The following is a 25,156-nucleotide window of genomic DNA, read 5'->3' as shown; positions in this document are numbered from 1 at the left end:
TATAATTTGAGGTTCATCAGTTCTGAATATGATGACACTTAAAGCATGTTGTTGGTAATATGTTTATATAGCCAAATTTAATTCTTAGTACTTGAATTCACCAAGAATCCATCATCTGTCATTTCGCAATGTTTTCTTAGATTTAAATTTCATAGTTGATTTGCATTTAGTAGGTAAACATCCTAATTTTTTGACTGATGATCAATGATCGGCTTGCCTTAGCAGTTAGTTAAAGCATGGGATGGTGCAGATAGGATTTTTTTTTTTTAATTGTATGACCCTGAATCAGTGCCTTGCTGTGTACTATTAGATAAGAAAGGAAATGATCATACTCAAACGTCAATATTCCTGTTCTCTCTAGGAAAAATATCCCAGGTTGTTTGATAGACCAAATAATTAGAAAGGAAAAAAAATCTTCAAGGAAGAATGGTGGGAGGAGCATTGCTAGTTTTTGGCCATGAGAATTTTCTTTCTTATAGCTATTTCCTACATTTTAAAACTCAGTCCATTCCAATGTCTTCCCTCCATTCTCAAGGCTACCACTGAAGACCATGTTGCCATATCCAGTACATACATTTCAATCCTAATTTAACAAACTTCAGCACCTTGAATCCCTTTGACCACTTCCTTCTTTAAAACTTACTCTTCTCTTGGCTTTCATGACATCTCATTGTCCTGGTTTTTCTTACCTCTTAGGCTATTCCTTGTGCATTTCCTTTTCAATTAAAATATTTTTTGAGCTCTCATTATATTCTAGGCACTGTTCTAGGCATTGGACTATAGCAGTATATCAGTTTGCTATTGCTTTGTAATAAAGCATGCCAAAACTCAGTGATTTTAAAAAATAATTATTTATTATTGGAGCTTACAAATTAGTAGATTGGGAATCAGCTCATCTAAGCTGAGCTCAGATCTTGTTTGGGTTAATCATATGACTATTGATTGGTTGGAAGCTCTGTTCTACTCTTGTTTGTCAGGGTCATATGTCTCTCCTCTCCTGGACCAGAGACCTGGCCCAGGCATGTCCTTTTCATGGTGACAGCAGAAGGACAAGGGAGTTATCTGCAACATGTAAAGCCTTTTGAAACTTAGGCTGTTGACCAAAGCAAGTTAATGGCAAACTTGGAATCAAGGGATAGGGAAATATATTTCATTTCTTTTATGGTAGGAAACTACAAAGATAGACCTAAAAGGACATTTAAGAGGGAAAAATAATTAAGTGTATTAGTGCATTCATTCACAAGCTGTCAATAAGCAGATGAGATGTGAAATTTTTGCTTAAATTTCTAGTTTGAGTCAGACAATAACACATGAAAAAAATGAAGATAATTTCAGGTAGTTATTAGTCCTATGAGGAAAAAATACCCAAAGTAATATACTTGCAGGGAGAGGGGGGCCAGTGATGGCCTCTGTACTCACATATCTAGTTGGCATCTTGGATCTCTGCTTGTTTCTTTAATAGGCATCTCAAATTTAACATGTTCATTTTTTTTTAAAGATTTTTTTTTTTTTTTTTTTTTGTCAGAGAGAGCGAGAGAGCACAAGCAGGGGGTGCAGCAGGCAGAGGGAGGAGCAGGCTCACCACTGAACAAGGAGCCCGGTGCCGGGCTCGATCCCAGGACCCTGGGATCATGACCTGAGTCAAAGGCAGATGCTTAATTGACAGCTACCCAGGTGTCCCAAACTTAATATGTTCAGATGCAGACTCTTGTGTTCTCCCATAATTTTAAACTTGTTCATTTTCTAGTTTTTCTCATCTCAGTAAGTGGCACTTATATCCATTTAGATAATCAAAGCAGAAACATGAATCATCAGGGCACCTGGGTGGCTCAGTGGGTTAAAGCCTCTGCCTTCAGGTCATGATCCCAGGGTCCTGGGATCGAGCCCCACGTTGGGGGGGGGGGGGTATCTGCTCAGCAGGGAGCCTGCTTCCCTTCCTCTCTCTCTCTGCCTGCCTTTCTGCCTACTTGTGATCTCTCTCTGTCAAATAAATAAATAAAATCTTAAGAAAAAAAAGTAACATGAATCATCTTTGACATTTCTCCCTCCTTTTCCCCTATTCTAGTCCCTCGTTATGTCCTGTCAATCCTGCCTGCAGACTACAAATGTTTCTTCCTTCCAGTTCTTTCACTACCACAGTTCTTACCTAGACCATAATTTTTCAAACTGTGGATTGTGACCTGCTAGGAAATAATGGAATTGAGTTGGTGGGTTGAACCCAGCTTTTTTTTATTTTTAATTTAAAAATTTTCATTGTTGGGGGCACCTGGGTGGCTCAGTGGGTTAAAGCCTCTGCCTTTGGCTCAGGTCATGATCCCAGGGTCCTGGGATCGAGCCCCGAATCGGGCTCTCTGCTCAGCCCCTCTCTCTCTGCCTACTTGTGATCTCTTTCTCTCTCTCTGTCTGTCAAATAAATAAAAAATATCTTTGAAAAAAAATTTCATTGTTGGGTGCCTGGGCGGCTCAGTGGGTTAAGCCCCTGCCTTTGGCTCAGGTCATGATTCCAGGGTCTGCTCAGCAGGGAGCCTGGTTCCCTTCCTCTCTCTCTGTCTGCCTTTCTGCCTACTTTTGATCTCTGTCTGTCAAATTTTTAAAAATGTTCTCATTGTTGAGCATTAAAACTCAATACAGAGAAGTGCACAAAACATAAATATACAGCTTATTGAATTCTCACAGAGCTCCTCAGTGTGACCAAAACCACCTACCAGGTAAAAAATAGAATGTTAATACCCAAGAATCCTCTATGTAGATTATTTTTATCTTAAGAATTTTGTGGGTCTCTTGTGAATCTCCTTGGGTCACTCCATTAAACAAAAAGCTACACCTGCAAATCCCTTTGAGATAAGCTCTCTTCCCTGGGTCCTTTCTGAGATGGCTGAGGGACAACATTCTTAAGCTTCCTTGTAGTTCTTTGATAGAGGATTTGTGAGGCAGAGGCTTTTCCTCTTTAGAGGGCTTTTTTCTATTCAAACTATATTCTGAGGCATCACTTCTTTTTTTTTTTTAAGATTTTATTTATTTATTTGACAGACAGAGATCACAAGTAGGCAGAGAGGCAGGCAGAGAGAGACGGAGGAAGCAGGCTTCCTGCTGAGCAGAGAGCCCTACGTGGGGCTCCATCCCAGGACCCTGGGATCATGACCTGAGCCGAAGGCAGAGGCTTTAACCCACTGAGCCACCCAAGTGCCCCTGAGGCATCACCTCTGATCTGAGATCTTTAACAAAAGATTTGTCATACCCTGGGCCTCATCTTTGGATCATTTTTTCCTGACAGTGCCCTGGATTTGATCTTTGCTCAAATGCCACTTCTTAATTTTAGCATCTTTTCCCATTTTGAGAAACTTAAATTTTCAAGACCATCAAGTCCTGAATTCTTTTTATTTAACAGCCCTTTCCTCAATATAGCAATATAGATTTTTTCCTATAAACGCAAGAAGAAACCATGTGGCACCTTCAATATTTTCATTATCTAATTTTCACATAACTGCAGATAATAGTTATTATAATTTCTGCTCCTATTGTGGCAAGGCTCTCCTTTCCTCTAGTCCTCAGTAAGGTTTTATCATTTTGCAAACCTTCACCAATAGCATCCTCAAAGGATCTGGAGGCTTCTATTAATAGTTTATTTAAGGCACTTTAGGCTTTCACTAGCAGTTTCCTTATAACCATCTTCTGTTTCCAAAGCCATTCACATATTTCACATTTTTGTTTAGTGTAACCCCAATTCCAGTATATTAGTCTGCTCAGGCTGCTCTAGCAAAATACCACAGACTGGGTAGCTCGAATAACAAAATTCATTTTTCACAATTCTAGAGGCTGAGAAGTCCAAGATCAAGGTGCAAGATAGCTTTTTTAGTTCGCTGCCCTCTCATGTATACTTAGATGACCTCTTTTTGTGCGGGTGCAGAGAGAGAGAATGAGAGAGACAGAGTGAAAGAAGGAAACATCTTTCTCTTCCCCTTTTTAAAAAGAGAAGGGCACTAACCCATCATGAAGGCCTCGCCCTCATGACCTCATCTACTCTAATTACCTCCAAGGAGTCCCATTTCCAAATACCATTACATTGAGGGTTAGGGCTTCAACTTTAGAGTTTTGTCAGGGACATAGTCTGTACCAGTTAGGTACCAAAATATGTATCATTTGTTACATTGTTATCATGTAGAATAAGGAGACTCTGTATATAAAAAAAATAATTTCTTATTGTTTTCATCCTGGTTATATAGTCTCCTGGGTTTAAGCAGACTGGCTTTTTTTCTGTCTCTTCAGTAAGCCAAACTGTTTTCTGCCTTAGGGTCTCATATTCCCTTCCCTTTGGCTACACTGCTTTTTACTCCACTCTTTCATGGTCATCTGTCCTCATCCTCCCCCCCCCCCCCCAAAGATTTTGTTTATTTATTTGACAGAGACTCATCATAAATAGGCAGAGAGGCAGGCAGAGAGAGAAGGGGAAGCAGACTCCCTGCCAAGCAGAGAGCCCGATGCAGGCCTTGATCCCAGAACCCTGAGATCATGACCTGAGTCAAAGGCAGAGGCTTAACGCACTGAGCTACCCAGGTGCCCCCCTCTTTTTTTTTTTTAAAGTAGGTTCCATGCCCAGCATGGAGCCCAAGATGGGGCTTGAATTCACAACCCCAAGATCAAGAACTGAGCTGAGATCAAGAGTCAGATGCTTAACTGACTGAGCCACCCAGTCACCCCCATCCTTTAGGTCTTAAATAAAAACAAAAACTTGTCTCATATCTCCAACACTTTACAAAAGTATCTCTACTTGGATATCTAACTGGCATCTCAAATTTAGTATGTCTAAAACTGAAGTCCTAATTCTTTCCCTGAACTTCCCCTTTTCCCTCTGTTCTTCCTGAAGTTTTCCCCTTTCAGTAAATGGTAATGCCATCTTTCTAGGACTTTTGGCCAAAACCCTTGAAGCTGTTTTTGATTCTACTTGAACTTGACATTCACTGTATTGGCAAACCTTTTCACTCATTTTTTAGTATCCATTTCTCACCCTTTCATGCACTTATACTACAGTGCATGCCACCATCATTTCTTACCTGGATTGTAGAAGTCCTAATTGGTTTTTCTGCTTTTGCTTGTGTATCTCTGCAAGCAAATCTGTACTTTATAGCCAGAGCAGTGTTTTGTTTGTTTTGTTTTTTAATTCAAAAACCACCAGTCAAATCAATATTTAATTTTATTGACATGTATGTGACCAACCATCCCTGGCTGCTATAGGAGTATAACAGACAGGTGTAGTTAAGAAACAACTTTATTTTGAGCAGTGGGAAGGACAACGCAGTACTTAATAGCTATATTATAGTCTAAATCCTCCTTCAGAACAGTGTGTTTAAAATATAAGCCCGATCATTTCACTCCTTTGCTCAAAATTCTCCATGTGTTCTCATCACACTCAGATTGAAACTTAGAAGCCTTATTATAGCTACAAACTTCTACACAGTCTGGCCTCCTACCCTCCGTAGCTTTCTTACCTCATCTCTTACCATTTTGTTCTTTCACCGTTGTATTCTAGCCACACTATCCTTTCTGTTTTTGAAAACAGTAAGCACATTCCTACTTTAGGCAGGGCCTTGCTGTTTCCACTTCTGGAATTCTCTACCCTAAGATCCCATCAGTGCCTACGCCATCAGTCTTTGCTTCAAAATTGTCGTCTGCTTCTCTCATCACCCTCTTTCCCAGAACTCCCTGTCCTCGGTCTCCTGCTTTACTATTTTATAGAACACTTATAAAAATGTGGCTTGTGTATTTTTTCTTTATTGACCGTCTCTTCTAGCCAGAATCTAAGTTCTATAAGGCCACTGAGTTTTGTTTTATTCCCTAGTCAGTGACTGTTACTGAGATCAGTGCTTGACACAAAACAGGTGTTCAGTCAAAGAAAGACTGAGGCCATCCACATTAAAATAGGTCTTCCTGTTGTTCTCGCCCATAGATAGCCCCCTAGTGCTTTCCTTCATAACATCTGGCAATATTTACATTCATATATATGTTGTGTGTTTTTATTTGTTTAATTTTTGTCTTCCTCATTATTCTGTAAACTCCATGAAAGCAGGATCCCTCTCTGTTTTGTTTACTTTCAATATACCCAGCTTAGTACAGGGCTTGGCATGTAATCTAGACAGAAGAAAGTTGGTTTGTTTGTTTTTTCCTTTCTCTTCTATAGTTCCTAGCATATGTAAATACTCAATAAATATTTGTTGAATGAATGGATGAATTTCCATACCTATGTTGTCTTATTGTCTTAATCAATCCTTATAACAATCCATTATGGGAGATGTTATTATCCCATTAAATAAGATTCTGGCTGCTTGCTTCAGGCTCATAAATATATGTGTGCGTATATATATATATATATACACAAATATAATTTTGTTGTGTTCAGAAAGTATTCATCAGTTGTTTTTTTGAGTCGTTTTCTTTTCTTATCTTTTAGGAATGGGAAATTATATTTTTTTAAGGCTTTTTCCAGCACCTGTTGAATTAATTGCATTATGTCCCTCATTTAGATCTATTATTAGAATATTTTATTAATGGATTGCTGATATTGAACCAACTTTGCATATCTGAAATGAATGACACTTGGTCATGATGTATTGATTTTTGTGTGTGGGGGGGTTAGATTCTGTCACTATTTTATTTTATGTAGTACTTTAAATCAATATTAGTAAGTGATATTGGTGTATAATTTTCTTTTTTCCTTTGTCTTTATCTTTTTCCCTTGTTTTAATACCAAGTTGTATTAATTTTATACTTCCCTTATTAAAAGAAATAGGAAGACTTTCTTTACTTTTAATGCTCTGATACAGTTTGTGGAGTATTGGGACTACAATACTTTGTAGGTTTGGTAGAATTCCCTGTGAAACAATCTTGGCCTGTTTCTCTCTCTCTTTTTTTTTTTTGGTAGTTGCTTGGTAATTTATATCTATCTATTTATGTCTGTTTAAAGCAGACCCAATTTTTAGTTGCTTTTAGTATTGCTTTTAGTTTTCATTTTTATTTATTTTTAAAGATTTTATTTATTTGACAGAGAAAGAGCGAGAGAGGGAACATAAGCAGGCAGAATGGAAGAGGGAGAAGCAGGCTCCCCACTGAGCAGGGAGCCTGATGCAGGCCTCGATCCCAGGACCCTGGAATCATAACCTGAGTTGAAGGCAGCCACTTAATGACTGTGCCAACCAGGCGGCCCTATATATTTCTTTATGTTTAAACATCTTATCTTTAGGAAGGTCATTTGGGGCAGTCTGTATATCTCTAGGAAATTATCCATTTCATTTAGATTTCCAAGTCTTTATATAGAAGTTAGAAAAGTAGTCTTTTACAATTTTAAAACTTGTTTCTATTTCAATAGCATTTTCCTCTTGTTATTTTTTTTTTTTACGATTGATTTATTTATTTGAGAGAGAGAGAGTGTGCAAGCATGAGCAGGGAAGGGTAGCGGAGAGGAGGAAGGAGAGAATCTCAAGCAGACTCCCCACTGAGTGGTGAGCATGTCTCAGAGCTCCATCCCAAGACTCTGAGATCAGGACCTGAGCTGAAACCAAGTCAACCAAAGTCAACCAGCTGAATCCAAACCAACCAAGGCTCAATTAACTGAGCCACCCAGGTGCCCTTCTCTTGTTACGTTTTTTTTTTGTGTATTCATGCTTTCTCCTTTTTTTTTTTTAAGATTTTATTTATTTGACAGAGAGAGATCACAAGTGGGTAGAGAGGCAAGCAGAGAGAAGAGAAGAGGAAGCAGGCTCCCTGCAGAGCAGAGAGCCCGATGCGGGACTCGATCCCAGGACCCTAAGATCATGACCTGAGCCCAAGGCAGAGGCTTAACCCACTGAGCCACCCAGGTGCCCCTCATGCTTTCTCCTTTTAAAAATTAAATTAGTAGGGGTGCCTGGGTGGCTCAGTGGGTTGATGCCTCTGCCTTCAGCTCAGGTCATGATCTCAGGGTCCTGGGATGGAGCCCTGCATCGGGTTCTCTGCTCAGCGGGGAGCCTGCTTCCTCCTCTCTCTGCCTGCCTCTCTGCCTACTTGGATCTCTGTCTATAAAATAAAAAATAAAATCTTAAAAAAATTTAAAAAAATTTAAATTAATAGTAGTTTGCCTATTTATAAATTTTTAAAATAACAAGATCTTGATTATGTCTACTCTTTTTATTCTTTTTTTTTTTAAGATTTTTTATTTATTTGACAGACAGAGATCACAAGTAGACAGAGAGGCAGGCAGAGTGAGAGGGAAGCAGGCTCCCCGCCGAGCAGAGAGCCCGATGCGGGACTCGATCCCAGGACCCCGAGATCATGACCTGAGCCGAAGGCAGTGGCCCAACCCACTGAGCCACCCAGGCGCCCCTACTCTTTTTATTCTTTACCAAATTAATTTCTGCTTTTATCTTCCTTGTACTTTCTTTTAGTTTACTTCAGTTGTTGTTTTTCTAGTTTTTGAGCTGGAAATCTAATACATTTTCTTTCTTTTTAATGACAACTTTATTGAGAGATAATTCACATCTCATTAAAGTCACTCTTTTAAAGTGTACAACTCAGTGATTTTTACTATATTCAGAGTCTTGCAACCATTACCGCTACCTAATCTCAGAACATTTTCATCACCCCAAAAGGAAGCCCCATACCCATTAGTGGTCCTCCCCATTATCCACTCCTCTCAGGCACTTCGCAGCCACTAGTCTGCTTTCTGTTTTTATGGATTTGCATATTCTGGACATTTTATTTAAATGGAATCATAATATGTGGCCTTTGTGACTGTATTCTTTCATTTAGTATAATGTCTTCCCAGTTCATTCATGCATGGCATGTACAAGGACATTATTTCTCTTCATTGCCAAATAATATTACATTTTATCATTCTTTCTTTCTTGTGTTTAGTGCTATGTGTTTTCCTGATTGCTGCTTTAAACATATCACATTGATTGTGATATGAAGTGTTTACAGTGAATTTTATAATTTCCATTTGCATTTCTTTAATAATTTATTTTTTACCTAGGAGTTGATTCATGGAAATATTTTTTAAATTTCTAGATGTACTTTTATCTTATTTTATTTTACTTTATTTATTTAGAGAGAGCATGTGTGTGCATATGGGCCAGTGATGGCAGTGGGGAGGGGCAGAGGAAGATGGGGAGAGAGAATCTTAAGCAGACTCCATGGCCAGCTTGGAGCCCAATGTGAGGCTCAGTATCACAACACTGAGATCATGACCTCAGCCAAAATCAAGTCAGACGCTTAACTGACTGAGCCACCCAAGCATCTCTTAATTTTTTAAATTTATTAATAATTTTTAGTTTTGAGGTGCCTGGGTGGCTCAGTTGTTAAGTGTCTGCCTTCGGCTCAGGTCATGATCCTAGGGTGTTGGGATCAAGCCCCGCATCCAGCTCTGCTATCAGCGGGGAGCCTGCTCTTCCTCTCTCCCCTCCCCCTGCTTGTGTTCCCTCTCTTGCTGTCTTTTTCCCTCTGTCAAATAAATAAATAAAATCTTTAAAAAAATGCTTTTTAGTTTTATTGCATTGTGATATGGGGTGATTCCTGGTTCTGTGGCTCCCTCTTATGTCAGGGTAGTAATGTCTTATATCTGTAGTGGATTTTTTTGAAAAATGGGTTGTGTGTCCTCTGATTTCTCTCTCTTTTTTGTCTTGCGAAAAGATTTGGAAACCTAAAGGTTTCCCCCTTTGCCTCTTTCCTCTTTCACTATCTAGCTACCAAAGGATACCTTTCCCTTTCTTTTTGCCCCCCTCCCTTTTTTTCTTCCAGAGCTATGCTTTTCAAAGATTACCACCTTGAATCTCTGTACTTTTCAGACCCTTCCCTGCAGTCTTGCTTTGATCTGTAGTAATATTGTTCACTCTTTTCACATTTGTGGGGGAGTCTTTCTCTTCCCAGTGGTGGTTTTATTTATTTATTTTATTTTATTTTTAAACATTTTATTTATTTTTGAGAGCCAGAGAAAGTGAGCATGAGTAGCGGGGAGGGGCAGAAGAGAAGCAGGCTTCCTGCTGAGGACCCTGGGATCACGACCTGAGCTGAAAGCAGACATTTAACCCATTTAAGGGACAGAACCATGCAGGCGCCCCAGGTGGTAGCTTTAGAGCTATTGTAGTGTTTCTCTTTTCTCCTCTGCATAGTTTTTCTTCAGGGCCCCCTAAGGCTTGTTGTGGTAGCATGAGCAGTCGCTAACTGGAATTTGGTCATGCTTTTCCCTTTTTTCCCCTTCACTTATAGATACTTCAAAGTTTGGGGGCTTTCTCTTGTCTAGTTTTGTGGAGGGTATGGTTTTGTGCAGTTCTTGTCATTCTATGTTGTTTTTGGGAGGATATGGAGAGAGAAGAGATTTAGGTAGCCTTCATTGTCCTCAGCTACCTGGAAATCCTATGCCTGGTGTGTTTATAAGCTTATATCTTTCCTCAGTTTGTTTTGTTTTTTTTTTTTTTAAGATTTTATTTATTTATTTGAGAGAGAGACAGTGAGAGAGAGCATGAGCTAGGAGAAGGTCAGAGGGAGAAGCAGACTCCCCATGGAGCTGGGAGCCTGATGTGGGACTCGATCCTGGGATTCCGGGATCATGACCTGAGGCCAAAGGCAGTCGTCCAACCAACTGAGCCACCCAGGGCGTCCCTCTTTCCTCAGTTTTATATTGTTCAGAATACTTGGATAATTTTCTAGCCCAAACTTTGAGTTATAAATGTACAGTACTTTAGTTGAAATGTTATTCTTCATCCAGTAGATTTTTAATAAACTGTAAAATATTATGGGCTCTGAAATTGTCATTTGAAATTGTTCTTTGTGAATGTATACTAAACATGAATGGATACAAATGTTTGTAGTACCTCACATTCTGCCGTAAAATCAGCAGTATTTTGTGGCTTCAAAGTTTGATTCAAGAAGGTTGAAATATTTTTATACTAGGAGTATCCTTTGAATAACCAAGCGTCTGAATTAGCAGTTCAGGATCAGTGGTCAACAAGCCCATCATTAGTACATAGGTTTAATAAAGATATGGTAAGTCACTGGCAGAATATTTTTTAAAGGGTTGCCATCTTCTATAGATTAATTGGATCCCAGGGTAAGGAAAAAAAGAAAAGACATCAACACTTATTGAATATCTCTTATATCAGACACTATGCCAAATGCTTTTGTACAGTTCAGTTGCCCCTCTTCCTACCAATCCATGCATGAATTACTTGTAAATCTTCTAATATGTGACAATAGAGCATTTGTACTTCTTGTGACAAGGAACTTGCCACCAACAGAGGCCACTCATTCCATTTTTTGGGTGATTCCAATTGTTGAAATCAGATCTCTCTCCCTGTAGTTTCCATCCATGCTCCTGTTTCTGTCTTCTGAGGCTCGTAAAGGGTGAGCCTCTTTCACCTTATAGCTTTTCAAATAATTGAGCCAGCCAGATGTTGTGCTTAAGTTCTCTTCTTCTCTTTAACTGTTTCTCATTTGACTGGTTTCATGAGCCATCATCACCAGTCTCATTGAGGATACTGTGTTCACATGTAAGCTTTTCCGGTAGTTGCAACACACTTAAATCATATCGAGCTTGTAGTCAAATAGAACCTCAAGAGCCTTTCTCACAGTTGCTCTTCCTTTTGCCAGGTTGTTTTGGAGTTCTAGAAATAGAATTGGGTCCTTTAATTAATTACATTCCTATCCAACCCATTAATAAACCTTGTTGGATTCAAGGTTGGATTAATAAACCTATTTGGATTCAACATTCTAGCAGTCCTTCCCAGGTTCAGGTTTGATGAGCATACCTTTAATTTTCTGATCCAATTTTTGGTAGATATACTAGCCAGAGCATGGCTGAGGTTAGAGGTTAGCACTAAAGACTTTTCTCCAGATTACTGCACATTAGTCAATGCTGGTGGTTTCACAAGTGTGTTCTGTGGAATGTTAACCTTATAACATTCTCTGTGACATGGGTCAGATAAGTTGGGAGATGCATCATCTTTTAACCACTTTCTATTTTTATATTTATTTATTTTTTAAAAGATTTTGTTTGTCAGAGAGAGAGAGAGAACACACAAGCATGGGGAGCAGCAGGTAGAGGGAAAGGGAGAAGCAGGCTCTCCGCTGAGCAAGGAGGCTGATGCGGGACTTGATCCCAGGCCTCTGGGATCATGACCTGAGCCAAGGACAGATGCTTAACCAACTGAGCCACCCAGGTGTCTTCCTTCAATCCCTTTTTAGACAGTTATAATATACATGTAATAATAGTAAAGGCTCTGAATGTCTTGCTATAAAGAAATATGTTTAACTTTGTTTAACCCAGTATTATCTAAACTTATTAGACAAAAGAACCCTCATTTTAAAATTTTTATTTAATTTTTATTATTTTTTAAAGATTTTATTTATTTGTCAGAGAGAGAGAGAGCGAGCACAAGCAGGGGGGGCAGCAAGCAAAGGGAAACCAGGCTCCCTGCTGAGCAGGGTCATGACTCTGGGATCATGACCTGAGCATGACCTGAGCTGAAGCCAGAAGCTTAACGACTGAGCCACCCAGGTGTTCCCCCTCATTTTTTTAGTGACATCAAAGTTTGCTCCCCACAAACAAAAGAAAAACTAAAACCCACACTGTAGTATTTCCTTACCTTGTCCCAAAAGATGTCCTAAAAATTTTAATTGTCTTACTGATATACAGATACTGTGTTTCATCTGATCTACTAGTCAAACCAATCAAAACAAGACATAAATCTGCTATGGCTTATTCTTACTGAATCCATATTGGCTTCCTCCTGATCATCACTCTTATGGGTATGAGATCACTAGTATGGACCCTACTTTCTTTAAGATTTGCTGAGTTGTATGTATGTTATTTCTGCTCTGAAGATCATCCTCCTGCCAGAGAAGATAGAGATGAAGCAGAAATGGGGACTCTTCATTTTCCTGTGCATTACATTAACATAACTTTATCAGCTCCTACAGTGGACTTTCTCCTTCCTTGGCCTTTCTGGCCCTGAAGTGGGATTCAAAATCTATCGTATGCTGCTTTATCTTTTTAAAAGTAGCAAAAAAAAAAAAAAAAAAAATGCGTTGGGGGGAGCACTTGGTTGGCTCAGGGTAAGCATCTGCCTTTAGCTCAGGTCATGATCCTGAGGTCTTGGGATGAACCCTGGGTAGGTCTGCTTTTCCTTCTCCCTCAGACCCTCTCCCCTCCTCACACTCTTGCCTTCTCGCTCCTGCTCTCTTTCTCTCTCAAATGAATAAATAAAATATCTTTTTTAAAAAGTAGTAAAATTTTTTTTCATATTTTATTTTCTTAATATATGCTTTTGTTTTCCTGACACTAATCTTTAAGCCCTCTTAAGGAATTTAAAAACATACATATTTCTTGTTAAGCTGTAACTTTTCTGAAGACCCTTTTGCTTTATCATAAGGAAGGAGAAGGATCAGGTCCTAGAGGCTGTGAGTTGTAAAATTCACTTAATCTACGGGTATTGGGTAGCTTTGGTACATTCCTTGAAAGATTTCTGGCAGTGCTTTCCTGCCTTATATCCACTGTTAATCTCAGGCTATATTTTCTGGTTTTTAAAATTGGACTCTAGTTATACTAGGTAGAATTGGCCAGTTTGAACTGTTTTCATGTCATGTGCTTATTAGTGGATTCAATAATACTACAGTTTAATTAAAGGAATTTTTATGTGAGGGATCAGTGTTGAAGTTGTTCATTTATACCAGGGAAAAGGTCGTTGAAATTGATCATTTATACCAGGGAAAAGGTAGAAATATTTGGCGGGGCACTGAGTACCATTGCCATGTTTGTTAATAAGTGATAGGAAGGCATTGACCCACTAATAGATGTTTGTTTTCTCAACAGGAACAACAGTTGAACAGTTTGCAAAAATTGGCTGGAAAAATCATAAACATTCAGTTAACAACCCGTAAGTACTTGGGAAATATGAAATAGTGAAAATCTGGGATATCCTGCTATGTAATGTATAACTTTATACTTAAAAAGCAAATGTAAGACCTCAAAGGTATTAACTAGAATATGTATTGTTTTTCATATAAAAGGCTTGTACCCAAGTAAACTTTTGACTACAGTTTTAGTTTTGGGTCTGTTTATATTTAGAACGCCTTTAAGTTTACGAAAGAATGTGAATGGTTGGTGTTAAAGATGTAATTGGTCATATATTACAACTGCAGTAATGAAATTTATTAAATAATTTTAGTTGAATATAACCAGTGATCATTTTAAACCATTCCTTAAAACTTTTCTTAAAATGTTCATAAAATGCATATTAGTAGCCATTTTAATGACTTTCTATTAAATTATTTGTATTACTTTAGTAATGTATTTTAGTTATGTCAGTGTCATTAACACTTACTCTGGTAGAAAAATACGGTTATTTATATCCTAAATGATCTGAAGTAGAATTACATCCTGTGTATTACAGATCATTCATCTTTGAATCCCTCGTGCTTAGTGCAATGCCAGGCTTATAGCCTGTGTTTAATGGTTGCTGAATAAAATTGGTTCACTGGCAATTGAATTAGTGCCACTTAGCCATAACTTCTACAAAAGAATACCACTAGGCAGTAAAAGAGTAATAGCTAGCTTTACTAAATCCCAACTGTGTGTCACTGTGCTAGGGTTTTTTTTTTTAAGATTTTAATTATTTATTTGACAGACAGAGATCACAAGCAGGCAGAGAGGCAGGCAGAGAGAGAGGAGGAAGCAGGCTCCCTGCTGAGCAGAGAGTCCGATGCGGGGCTCGATCCCAGGACCCTGAGATCATGACCCAAGCTGAAGGCAGAGGCTTTAACCCACTGAACCACCTGGGCGCCCCTGTGCTAGGTATTTTTGTGTACATTTTGATTTAATCCTCTCAAGGACCCTATAAGGTAGATATTTTTATTCTAATTTTATAGATAGGAAAACAAGATTTACAGAAATGAAGCAACTTGCACAGGATCATTCTAAGTATTGGTAAAATAATGTTTATATTTCCTCCTACTAGATTGTAAACTTGGTGAGGGCCAGAGCCATCTCTTCCTGTTCTTAATGCTCAGCACAGAGCTTGGAACATGATAGGTGCTCAGTAAATTGTTTCTGAACTATTAAACAAATTTTGCCATATATCCAAACATAAAACCATGACAAGGAATATTTTATACCACAAGTGGATTATTACCACATATTTCTGATGTTTCATGCTACTGCTAGGTCTCCTGATTCTCCTAATTTTAAATTGATGTTTGAGTTCAGGGCATACTTAATTAACAAATAATGTCTAATCCCATGCCCTTGATGGAAGGGTATTTTATGAAAGATGTAAGGGTAGTACAAAAGTTTTAGTGAATTTTCATTGCTTAAATGATAAAATACAAATTCCTTCATATGAGATAATAAGATTGTTATACTATGGCCCACTCTACTTTGCCAGTCTTTTTAATTTTTTTAAAGAATTTATTCATTTATTTGACAGAGAGAGAGAGAGAGAGAGAGAGAGAGATTACAAGTAGGCAGAGAGGCAGACAGAAGGGGAGGGAGAAGCAGGCTCCCTGCCGAGCAGAGAGGCCGATGTGGGGCTCGATCCCAGGACCCTGAGACCACGACCTGAGCTGAAGGCAGAAGCTCAACCCACTTAGCCACCCAAGCGCCCCTACTTTGCCAGTCTTATTTCCTGCCACTTTCTGGCTATTCCCAATCTCTAGCCTCACCAGATTACTTGTTTTTTCCCAAGTATAGTATATAGCACTCACTTTTGTGTTTTTAGTTAGGCTGTTAGTTCTCCTTGGAATATCTTTTTGCCTTTCTTTTGTTTGGTGAATATCTACTTACCCATCAATCCCCAACCCAAATGTCATTGCTTCTCTTAACATCTTTTTATTTTTTTTAAAGATTTATTTACTTATTTGAGAGAGAGAGATGGAAAACAAGTACAGGGAGGGGTGGAGGGAGAGGGAGATACTTTAGCAGACTTCTTGCTGAGCTCAGAGCCCAATGCAGGGCTTGATCCTATGATTCTGAGATCATAACCTGAGCTGAAATCAAGAGTTGGATACTCAACTACCTGTACCACCCAGGGGCCCCCTCTTAATGCCTTCTTAAAGCTTCCTGGGCATATTTTTTTTCCTCATGAGTTTTGTTGCCCTGTCTCTATACTTTATATTGTAACACATCACACTATCGTACCTAGTTCTTTATAAGTCTGTCTTCTTTGAAGATGGTATTGGAACATAGTATATGTTATATACTATATAAGTTATAACTTTGCTGTTACCGAATAGTAAAGTTTGGATGAGTAGTCTTAAGTCCATACAAATGGTCTAAAGCTGAATTCTTTGTCCTTAGAACTTGGAAAACCATTAAAAATATTTGTGATTTTCTGAATAGTAAGGAGCTATACCAACATATTGAGGAATTGACAGCATTGCAGTTTCTTGGCTTTGAAGCTCCAAGGAATAGTTTTGTTTTGTTTTGTTTAAGATTTTATTTATTTATTTGAGAAGAAAGTGAGAGAGAGAAAGCATGATGGGGGAAGGGTTAGAGGGAGAAGCAAACTTTCCGCCGGCAGGGAACCTGATGCAGGACTCGATCCCAGGATTCCGGGATCATGACCCTAGCCAAAGGCAGATGCTTAATGGACTGAGCCACCCAGGTGCCCCCAAGGAGTAGTTCTTAACTTTCCCTTGAGAGTCAAATCTTCTTAGTCTTTCTCTTACTTATCACTGTGCCTAAATAGGCATCATTTATTCACTCATTATGGCATTCTTTTAAAGGAATCTCATCCACTCAACAGCTAGGTATTCAGTAGCCTGCTATGTGCAAGACACTTCTTTAGCTACTAGTGATATAGCATGAATGAATATTGCCCCATGAATCTTCTATTGCATAGTATAAGTACTCAATTATGTTGACTGGCAGATGTTATTTCTGGATATCAGTTTCATCATATAAAACTCTTCAAAACAGTGAAGAATAGCCTTTTAGGTTTTGCTCAGAAATTTCAGATGCCAACTTCTTGCACTAGGTTTTGCTTGGTTAAGAAAGAAAGAGAATCCTGTGCTTGCTGACCAGTCATTATAGATACCCTGTTACATATTTCTAAGAAGGTTGAATTACAAAACTATTCTCAAATGTTTTCTCACAAATTATAAGGATACTTGAAGGCAGTGAGAATCTGTGATAAGTAGTATAGAATGAGGGATAGCTCATTCCTCTTGAGCCATCAGACCTGTATATAATTTTATGTATGGAAGTTATAACTTTCTCGTAGTTGTCTCTACTTAGATGCTCCACAAGTGCCTCAGAGTCAACATGTCCATATAGAATTTATCATTTCCCCTCAACCCTGTTTTTCCTTCAGTATTCTCCATGAATGACATCAATATATACCGAATTATAGAAAACTAGAAGTTCTTCTTCTTCTTCTTCTTTTTTTTTTTTTAAATGTAGGCTCCATACCTCATATGGAGCCCAGTGCAGGTGTGGAGCCCAGCACTGGGAGTAGAGCCCAATGTGGGGCTTGAACTCACAACCCAGAGATCAGGACTTGAGCTGAGATTTAGAGTTGGATGCTTAACTGACTGAGACACACAGGCTCCCCAGTTAGAAGTCATTCTTAACTCTGCCTTCTTCCTCAGTGCCCATATGAGTTGTAGATGATTAGAGGATGAACAGAAACCTAGTGATTCTGCCTCCTTACTGTCTCTTGAAATCATTTCTTCTCTCCATATTTCACTTCCATTTCCCTACTTTAGAACCTTATCATTTCCTGCCTTAATTGTTATCATAATCTATTGGTTTAGTTGCTTTTGGTAATTCCCTTTACCATCTCTTTTCCATATCCTAGGCTTCTTGTTTAAATACAAGTGTGGTGGTGCCTGGTGGCTCAGTCAGTTAAGCATCTGCCTTTGGCTCAGGTCATGATCCTAGGGTCCTGGGATTGAGCCCCACATCAGATTCTCTGCTTAGTGAGGAGTCTCCTTCTCCCTCTCCCTCAGCCCTCCCCTCCACTTGCGCTCTCTGTCATACACTTTTCCTCTCAAATAGATAAATAAAATCTTTGAAAAAAATAATTGAAAGTCTGATTGTCTTACCCCAGCTTAATATCCTTTGGTAGTTCTTCATTGTTTTTAGTATATATAAACACACACACATATATATACATATATATACATATATATGTATAATATATATGTATATATATTTTAAAGATTTTGTTTATTTATTTGGCAGAGAGAGACACAAGCAGGGGGAGCGGGAGAGGGAGAAGCTGGCTTCCCACTGAGTAGGGAGCCTGATGTGGGGCTCAATCCCAGGACCCTGGGATCATGACCGAGCCAAAGGCAGATGCTTAATGACTGAGCCACCCAGGCACCCCTGTTTTTAGTATAAAATGTAAATACCATATACTGGCCTTTTATGATCTGATCTTTGTTTATTTCTCTCATTCTCTCTTCTTCACCTTGAGTCCACATTTCCCACCAAACTTCATGGCCTGGCTTCAGTGAACTATTTTAACTCAAGAGGCTTTGGTGCCCTGATCTTTTTGCCAGGAATTCTCTATCTCCTACTTTCTCTTATTTGCTAACCCCAGAGAGGAAGCTCCCTTTGGTACCTGGGTCTCTTGCCCATCCTGTGTGTTCCCATGCCACCCTGTGTAACATTTTTAAAAAAATATTTTATTTATTCATGTATTTGTGGGGGGCACACAGGCTCACATGTGTGAGCCTGGGGGAGAGGGAGAGAATCTCAAGCAGACGTCACACTGAGAACAGAGGCTGACATGGGGCACAATCTCATGACCCTGAGATCATGACCTCAGCCAAATCCAAGAGTCACATGTTTAACTGACTGAGCCACCCAGGTGCTCCCCTGTATAACATTTCTGTAATGGTATTTATCATATTGTATTTGTTTGCCACAGATTCAGACTGAATTCTTAGAGGGTAAAGACCCATGGGACATACCCATGTCCTACTTGCCTAGCACAGAATCTGGCATAAATTAGGTATTTTTTTGGAAGTTGGTGATGGTCAACATTAACTTTAGAAGCAGAGGTACACATACTAGTATACAGCTGTAAGTTACATGGGCTTTATTTCTAAACATTTGAATTGCTTATTAATTTCCATACCAGTTGAAGTTTGCTTTTAGAATCTCCTTTGTGGTGTCTAATGTTTCTTCTATTTCTGTCAGAGCAGTTTCTGAAACCATCTGATTTTATTTTTATTTTAAAAAATATTTTATTCATTTATTTGAGAGTGAGAGAGAGAACATGAATGGGTTGGAGGGGCAGAGGGAGAGGCAGACTCCCTGCTCAGCAGAGAGCCTGACATGAGGCTCGATCCCAGGACCCTGAGGTCATGACCTGAGCTGAAGGCAGTTGCTTAACCAACTGAGCCAACCAGGCACCCTTGTTTTGCTTCTAAGGAACTAGTATTAAATAATTCTTCAGGGGGAAAAAATGGTATTTTATTTTGACCCCCAACTGATCTGACACACATACTAGGTATACTGCAATTCAATTCTGTCGCTAATCACTTGAGTTGATGCAGACCCCCTGAATTAAGGATTTAGTCCTCCACAAGACTGCCCTCACTTAAGAAGCTAGCCACAAGTAGGGTCTCTAGGCCACCTGCAGTTCTGAACAACTGACTATAAATTCAGGGGTTTCCATGATCATTTGTGTTTGATAATTCACTAGAGTTATTCCCAGAATTCAGCAAAGTGTGTACTTATGATTACCGTATTATTATGAAGGACACAACTCAGAAACAGCAAATAAGGAGGCACATAGGGTAAAGTCTGTGAGAGTTCCTAAAGCTGAGCTTTGGCACCCTCTTCCCATGGAGTCAGGACACATCACCCTTTGGATAAATGAAGGTACTCACCAATCAGGTAGCTCCAGCAAGCTTCAGTGTCCATAGTTTTTACTGGGGCTTCATTAGGCAGGCATACTTGATTAAATCATTGGCCACATAACTGAACTCGATCTCCAGCCCCTCCCTTCTCTTCAGGGGTCAAAGTGGCTCAAAAGTCCTAACTCTGGGGGCGCCTGGGTGGCTCAGTGGGTTAAGCCGCTGCCTTCGGCTCAGGTCATGATCCCAGGTCCTGGGTTCAGGCCCCGCATCGGGCTTTCTGCTCAGCAGGGAGCCTGCTCCCTCCTCTCTCTCCGCCTGCCTCTCTGCCTACTTGTGATTTCTCTCTGTCAAATAAATAAATAAAAATCTTAAAAAAAAAAAAGTCCTAACTCTGTATTCACATGGTTGATGTTTCTGATGACCAGCCCCCTGCCTCCCCTCCTCCTGCACTCCCCACTATGAGTCACCCTATTAGCCTAACAAAGACACTAATGATCATTTCTTGCCTTAATTGAAAACTTCAGTTCAGACTAACAATTTATATTAAAGGTTGAAACTGTTCATAAAAGACTGTCTTTTGGTTGTTAAATTTACATATTATTCTCTGACTTCTGGATCAGAATATTTTCAACAAAATTGTAATTGCTACCTCGCGTATTCTGTAACTACTTATTTTGTATTTAGGAATTCCCAGTTCCAGCAGGAATACAGTTTGGATGAAGTGATGACATCTCGAGAAGTTTTTGATTATTTGACTCTCTTACAATGTTGGTAAGAAAACCTCATTTGATATTTATTCATTTATTTATTTTTTAAAAAAAATTTTTTAAAAATAAAAAAATTTATTTCTTTTTTTGAGAGAGAGAGAAAGAGTGGGAGTGAGTAGGGAGGAGCAAAGAGAGAGAATCTTCAAGCAGGCTCCCTGCTGAGTGCAGAGCCCAATGATGTGGGGCTAGATCCCAGACCCATGAGATCATGACCTGAGCCAAAACCAAGAGTCAGATGCTCAACTGACTGAGCCACCTACATGCCCCAGCATTTAAATATTTAATAAGAAAAAATAATTTCTCCTTTCCGCCACCTTAGGTAAACCTTAGGCTTTGTGTCTGGGTAAATCTGTATTTATGTCTGCTTCTGTAGCACTCCTGCTAATGTCCTCATTCTGGAGGGAGGACCCATACTTCCTATTCATACCTAGAGACTGTCTTTTCTCTTGAAAAATTCTGTATTTTATTTCCTTCTTTCATGAGTTCTACCTACTTTTAAAAACTTATATTTTATTCATGTAAATGTGGCTTAGGAGGCCAGTGGAGTCCAGAGTTTTTCTCTTAAGCATTTTGTTTTCTCTGCTCTATGCTTCTACCTTAGGAAACATTACTCAATTACAGTAACTAAGAGAAAATGTGAAATAAGAAAAATGAAAAACAAGAAAAACAAGAAAAAAAATAGCTCTAATAATGGTAATGGTTACATCTTGAAAATTGCTTGTTAATATCTGTCTCCCCCAAAATGAAATTAGTACTTCAGAGCTCCTGCCTGTGCCCAGTTATCACCTGGAAGATACTGGCTAGGATGCAGGTGAACAAATGGGGCCAGCTTTTATCTGTTGCAATAAGAAGGTCTGTCCATTTATAAAGTCCAGCTGAACTCAGAGAAGGCTTTTTGAGTTTGCCACTTTCCTTCACAGCTTGCTATAAGGAAAAGAGGAGATCTCCTCTTTGAGGAGATCACCAAAGTCTTAACTAAACCACTTTCTGGTTTGGACTTTGTGGTCTCTTTATCCCATCCTTTCCCAGTTTTCAAAAGTATTCCATGACTGGTTATTTGGGAGATAGCAAAACTGGAGCTAGTTAGGCCTAGAGTAGAATTATTATTATACTGGGATAGGAAGAACATTGTGGACTCCTCAGAAGTCACTATAAGATGCCTTATGCATCTGCAGAGGCTAATCCAGGATTCTTTGCAAAAGAACTTTCTGGGAGAGACTCTTAGAGACCAAACAGTGAGCTGAGCTTTGGCACCCTCTTCCTGTGCATTTAAGTTCTTGATAGAGTTTCAGTCCTCAAGTGGGAAGCATGTGTAATTTTTAACTGTGGATTTTACAGTGAAGAGAGTGCAATGACTAGCAAGCATCCTCAGTTTTTCTTTCCACATAGAAAGAACAACTAGTCTGTAATCCTAGGATAGAGGTGGACTGGGTGTAAATAATTGTTTTTACCTTCTCTTAGTCCCACTTCTGATGGTGCTGCAGCGGCAATTTTGGCTAGTGAAGCGTTTGTACGGAAGCATGGCCTGGAATCCAAAGCTGTGGAAATTTTGGCACAAGAGATGGTAACTGATTTGCCAAGCTCATTTAAAGAGAACAGCATTATTAAAATGGTATGTATGAGATTTTTTTTTTAAATGAAGTTCAATTAGCCAACATATAGGGTATGTCTGAGATTATGTTTTATTTATCAGTTGAGAAATTTCTGTTTAAAAATTTCAAGGTGACCTCATGTTGTCATTCACTCTAGAAGTTATTTACTTGAAAAAAAAAATCCAGAAAATTTAATATTATAACCCACCCTTAAGAATCTGTTAAGGGAAAAAAAAATGATGAGAACATATGCTTCTTGTAACAGAGCCATGAATGCATTTTTAACTAACAAAAACATGCTATTTTGGTGGGCTTTTTCTGTTTGAATTGACTGGATATGCCCAGAGCTCCTTTCTTACACAGTTAAGGGAAAAACAAGGATATTTTCAGGGATCTTTCTTGATGCTTAGCACTTTAAAAATCCTGATAAAAGATTGAGTGAATATGGAAGAAGTTAAAAAATTGAGAATTCAGACCTAGAGTTAGTTGAATATTTGAAGATACACACATATATATTAAAGAAATGCAAAGGTGCATATATGCACACATATATAACAATCATAAGGTAATTAGAGTTTACAAATGATACTGCAATAATGCTTTGAATTTGAAAATGTCTCTGTAACTTGCCTAAAATGACAAAGCTGGGATGTGGCTGAGGTAGAACGTCTCAGGTTTTCTGATTATAGTATTTACATCACATTTTTTTTTCCCTTGGAGAAAAGTTGACTTGTTATTATCTGAGATCAAAGGGGTGTTAAGAGCAAGGGTTTTTAAGTGAAGATTGGTTTATTTCCATATAGAAATTCCTCATAGTTTTTAGTGTATCTGAGTCATGATCTCTTGATCAATCTCTTCCGACCTATTTACCACAACAACGTATTGTGGCTTGAAAGAGTTTTTATAAATGCACATGGCCTGAGGAATTGTAAGTCCTTTTTATATATATTATTTAAAATTCTGTTCTTGGGTGCCTGAATGGCACAGTGGGTTAAAGCCTCTGCTTTCGGCTCAGGTCATGATCCCAGGGTCCTGGCATCGAGCCCCACAGGGTGCTCTCTGCTTGGCAGGGAGCCTGCTTCCCTTCCTCTCTCTCTGCCTGCCTCTCTGCCTACTTGTGATCTCTGTCTGTCAAATAAATAAATAAAATCTTTTAAAAAAATAAAAAAAATAAAATTCTGTTCTTTGTAGTACAGAATTTTATACGTACATTCTCCATCCTGAGTATTCTTTTATTTGGACTTTCTATGTGATATAGAATGAACTGAGATCTCAATACGTGCACTCAATTTTCAGCTGTAAAGGTTATCCATATTAATCTTTTATAAATCTTATATAAAAGTCGCAGTTTTGATGCCCTTAATTTATTTATATGTGGTTTTGGTTTTAGGTTGGCTTTGATATGAGTAAAGAAGCTGCCAGAAAGTGCTATGAGAAATCTGGCCTGAGACCAAGTGATATTGATGTTATAGAACTTCATGATTGCTTTTCTGTCAACGAACTCCTTACTTATGAAGCACTGGGACTCTGTCCAGAAGGTAATATCTTTGGTGAGATGCAGATTAACTTAGTAAATTTCGCTGAAGAAATTTCATTTCTGCCACTAAAAAGAGGAATTCACTAATCATCTTTACCTCCATGTTGGCTCTGCTGTACTGTGCAAAGTGAAATGTAAGCTATCTTGATACTAGACTTTCTAGAACATGTAGTCTTGGACAATACTGACACTGAGGTCACAGATTATACAAATAAATTTTATTATGTAAGTCAGGAGTACTTAGAATGAATTGTTAAGTAAAAAAAAGGGGAGGATAAAAATTACATAGGTACGTCCAAATATTTCATATTGTGTTTGAATAAAGACTTGTAAAAAGGAAAATGGAAAAACTGGTTGTTGAGATCTGGAGGATTTTTTTCTTTTTATTTCCAAAATGGTTGTTATTTTTCATTAATATCATTAAAACACTCTCTCTCAAATAAATAAATAAATAAATAAATAAAAATAGCCACTCCAGTCTTCTTATGCTTACTGTTTGCATGATATATTATTTTCTATTCATTTGCTCTTAACCTGTATATGTTATTTATCTACCTGCATAAGGTGTGTTTTTTGTAAGCAGTAGTGTATTATTTTCTATCCTTTGTTAATTTCTGCCTTTTAACTGGAGTCTTTGAACCTGTGCTAATATAGTAGCTATTAACTATATGTGATCATTGAATCCTTCAAAGGTGGCTAGTCCAAGTTGAGATGTGCTGTATGAAATACATATTGGGTTTTGAATACTTAATATGAAAAAGAGAATGTAAGGTATTTTATGATTTTTTTCACTGTTTACATGTTGAAAATGGTTTGGATATAGTGTTAAATAAAATAACATGTTAAACAAAATATATGTTCAAAAAATTTCAAAGTACATATGTAATTTGCTTTATATTTGTTTGACAGTGTTATTTAGATCATTAACATTTAATGTGATTATTGATAAACTATGACTTGGGTTGACTATTATCTGTTATTTGTTGTCTTCTCTTCTTGAATCTGTTCTTCTATTCTCCCTCTCCTGCTTTCTTTTGGATTATTTGAATATTTTATTTTTCATTTTTTATTTTATTTATTTATTTATTTATTTGACAGACAGAGATCACAAGTAGGCAGAGAGGCAGGCAGGAGAGAGGAGGAAGCAGGCTCCCTGCTGAGCAGAAAGCCCAATTCGGGGCTTGATCCCAGGACCCTGGGATCACGACATGAGCCGAAGGCAGAGGCTTTAACCCACTGAGCCACCAGGCATCCCACGATAGATAGTTTTTAATCTACAACCTAGATTTAAAGTAAAATTAGAAGTGATAGTCATAGGGACGCCTGGCTGGCTCATTCAGAGGAGCGTGTAACTCTTGATCATGGGTTTGTGAGTTTGAGCCCTACATAGGGTGTAGAGGTTACTTCAAAATAAAATCTTTAGGGCGCCT

General features: G+C 38.4%; 1 protein-coding gene and 1 non-coding gene across 3 annotated transcripts in view; one reads left to right on the top strand and one right to left on the bottom strand.

The window, feature by feature from the left end:
• Nucleotides 1-25,156, top strand: part of SCP2 (sterol carrier protein 2) — a 113,436-nt gene that overhangs the window by 37,513 nt on the left and 50,767 nt on the right. For both annotated transcript variants that reach the window (XM_047726149.1, XM_047726148.1), the window contains exons 7-10: nucleotides 13,835-13,898; nucleotides 20,515-20,601; nucleotides 22,059-22,209; nucleotides 23,580-23,727. In XM_047726149.1, the coding sequence (XP_047582105.1) occupies nucleotides 13,835-13,898; nucleotides 20,515-20,601; nucleotides 22,059-22,209; nucleotides 23,580-23,727 (450 nt within the window). The remainder of the gene's footprint in view (nucleotides 1-13,834; nucleotides 13,899-20,514; nucleotides 20,602-22,058; nucleotides 22,210-23,579; nucleotides 23,728-25,156) is intronic.
• LOC125099532 (small nucleolar RNA SNORA63) lies at nucleotides 5,200-5,331 on the bottom strand. The gene has a single exon (XR_007127246.1). It is a non-coding gene; the product is annotated as a small nucleolar RNA SNORA63 (small nucleolar RNA).

Source organism: Lutra lutra, chromosome 4, assembly GCF_902655055.1.
Source record: "Lutra lutra chromosome 4, mLutLut1.2, whole genome shotgun sequence".
NCBI lineage: Eukaryota > Metazoa > Chordata > Mammalia > Carnivora > Mustelidae > Lutra > Lutra lutra.
This window is presented reverse-complemented; position numbering and strand designations above follow the sequence as displayed.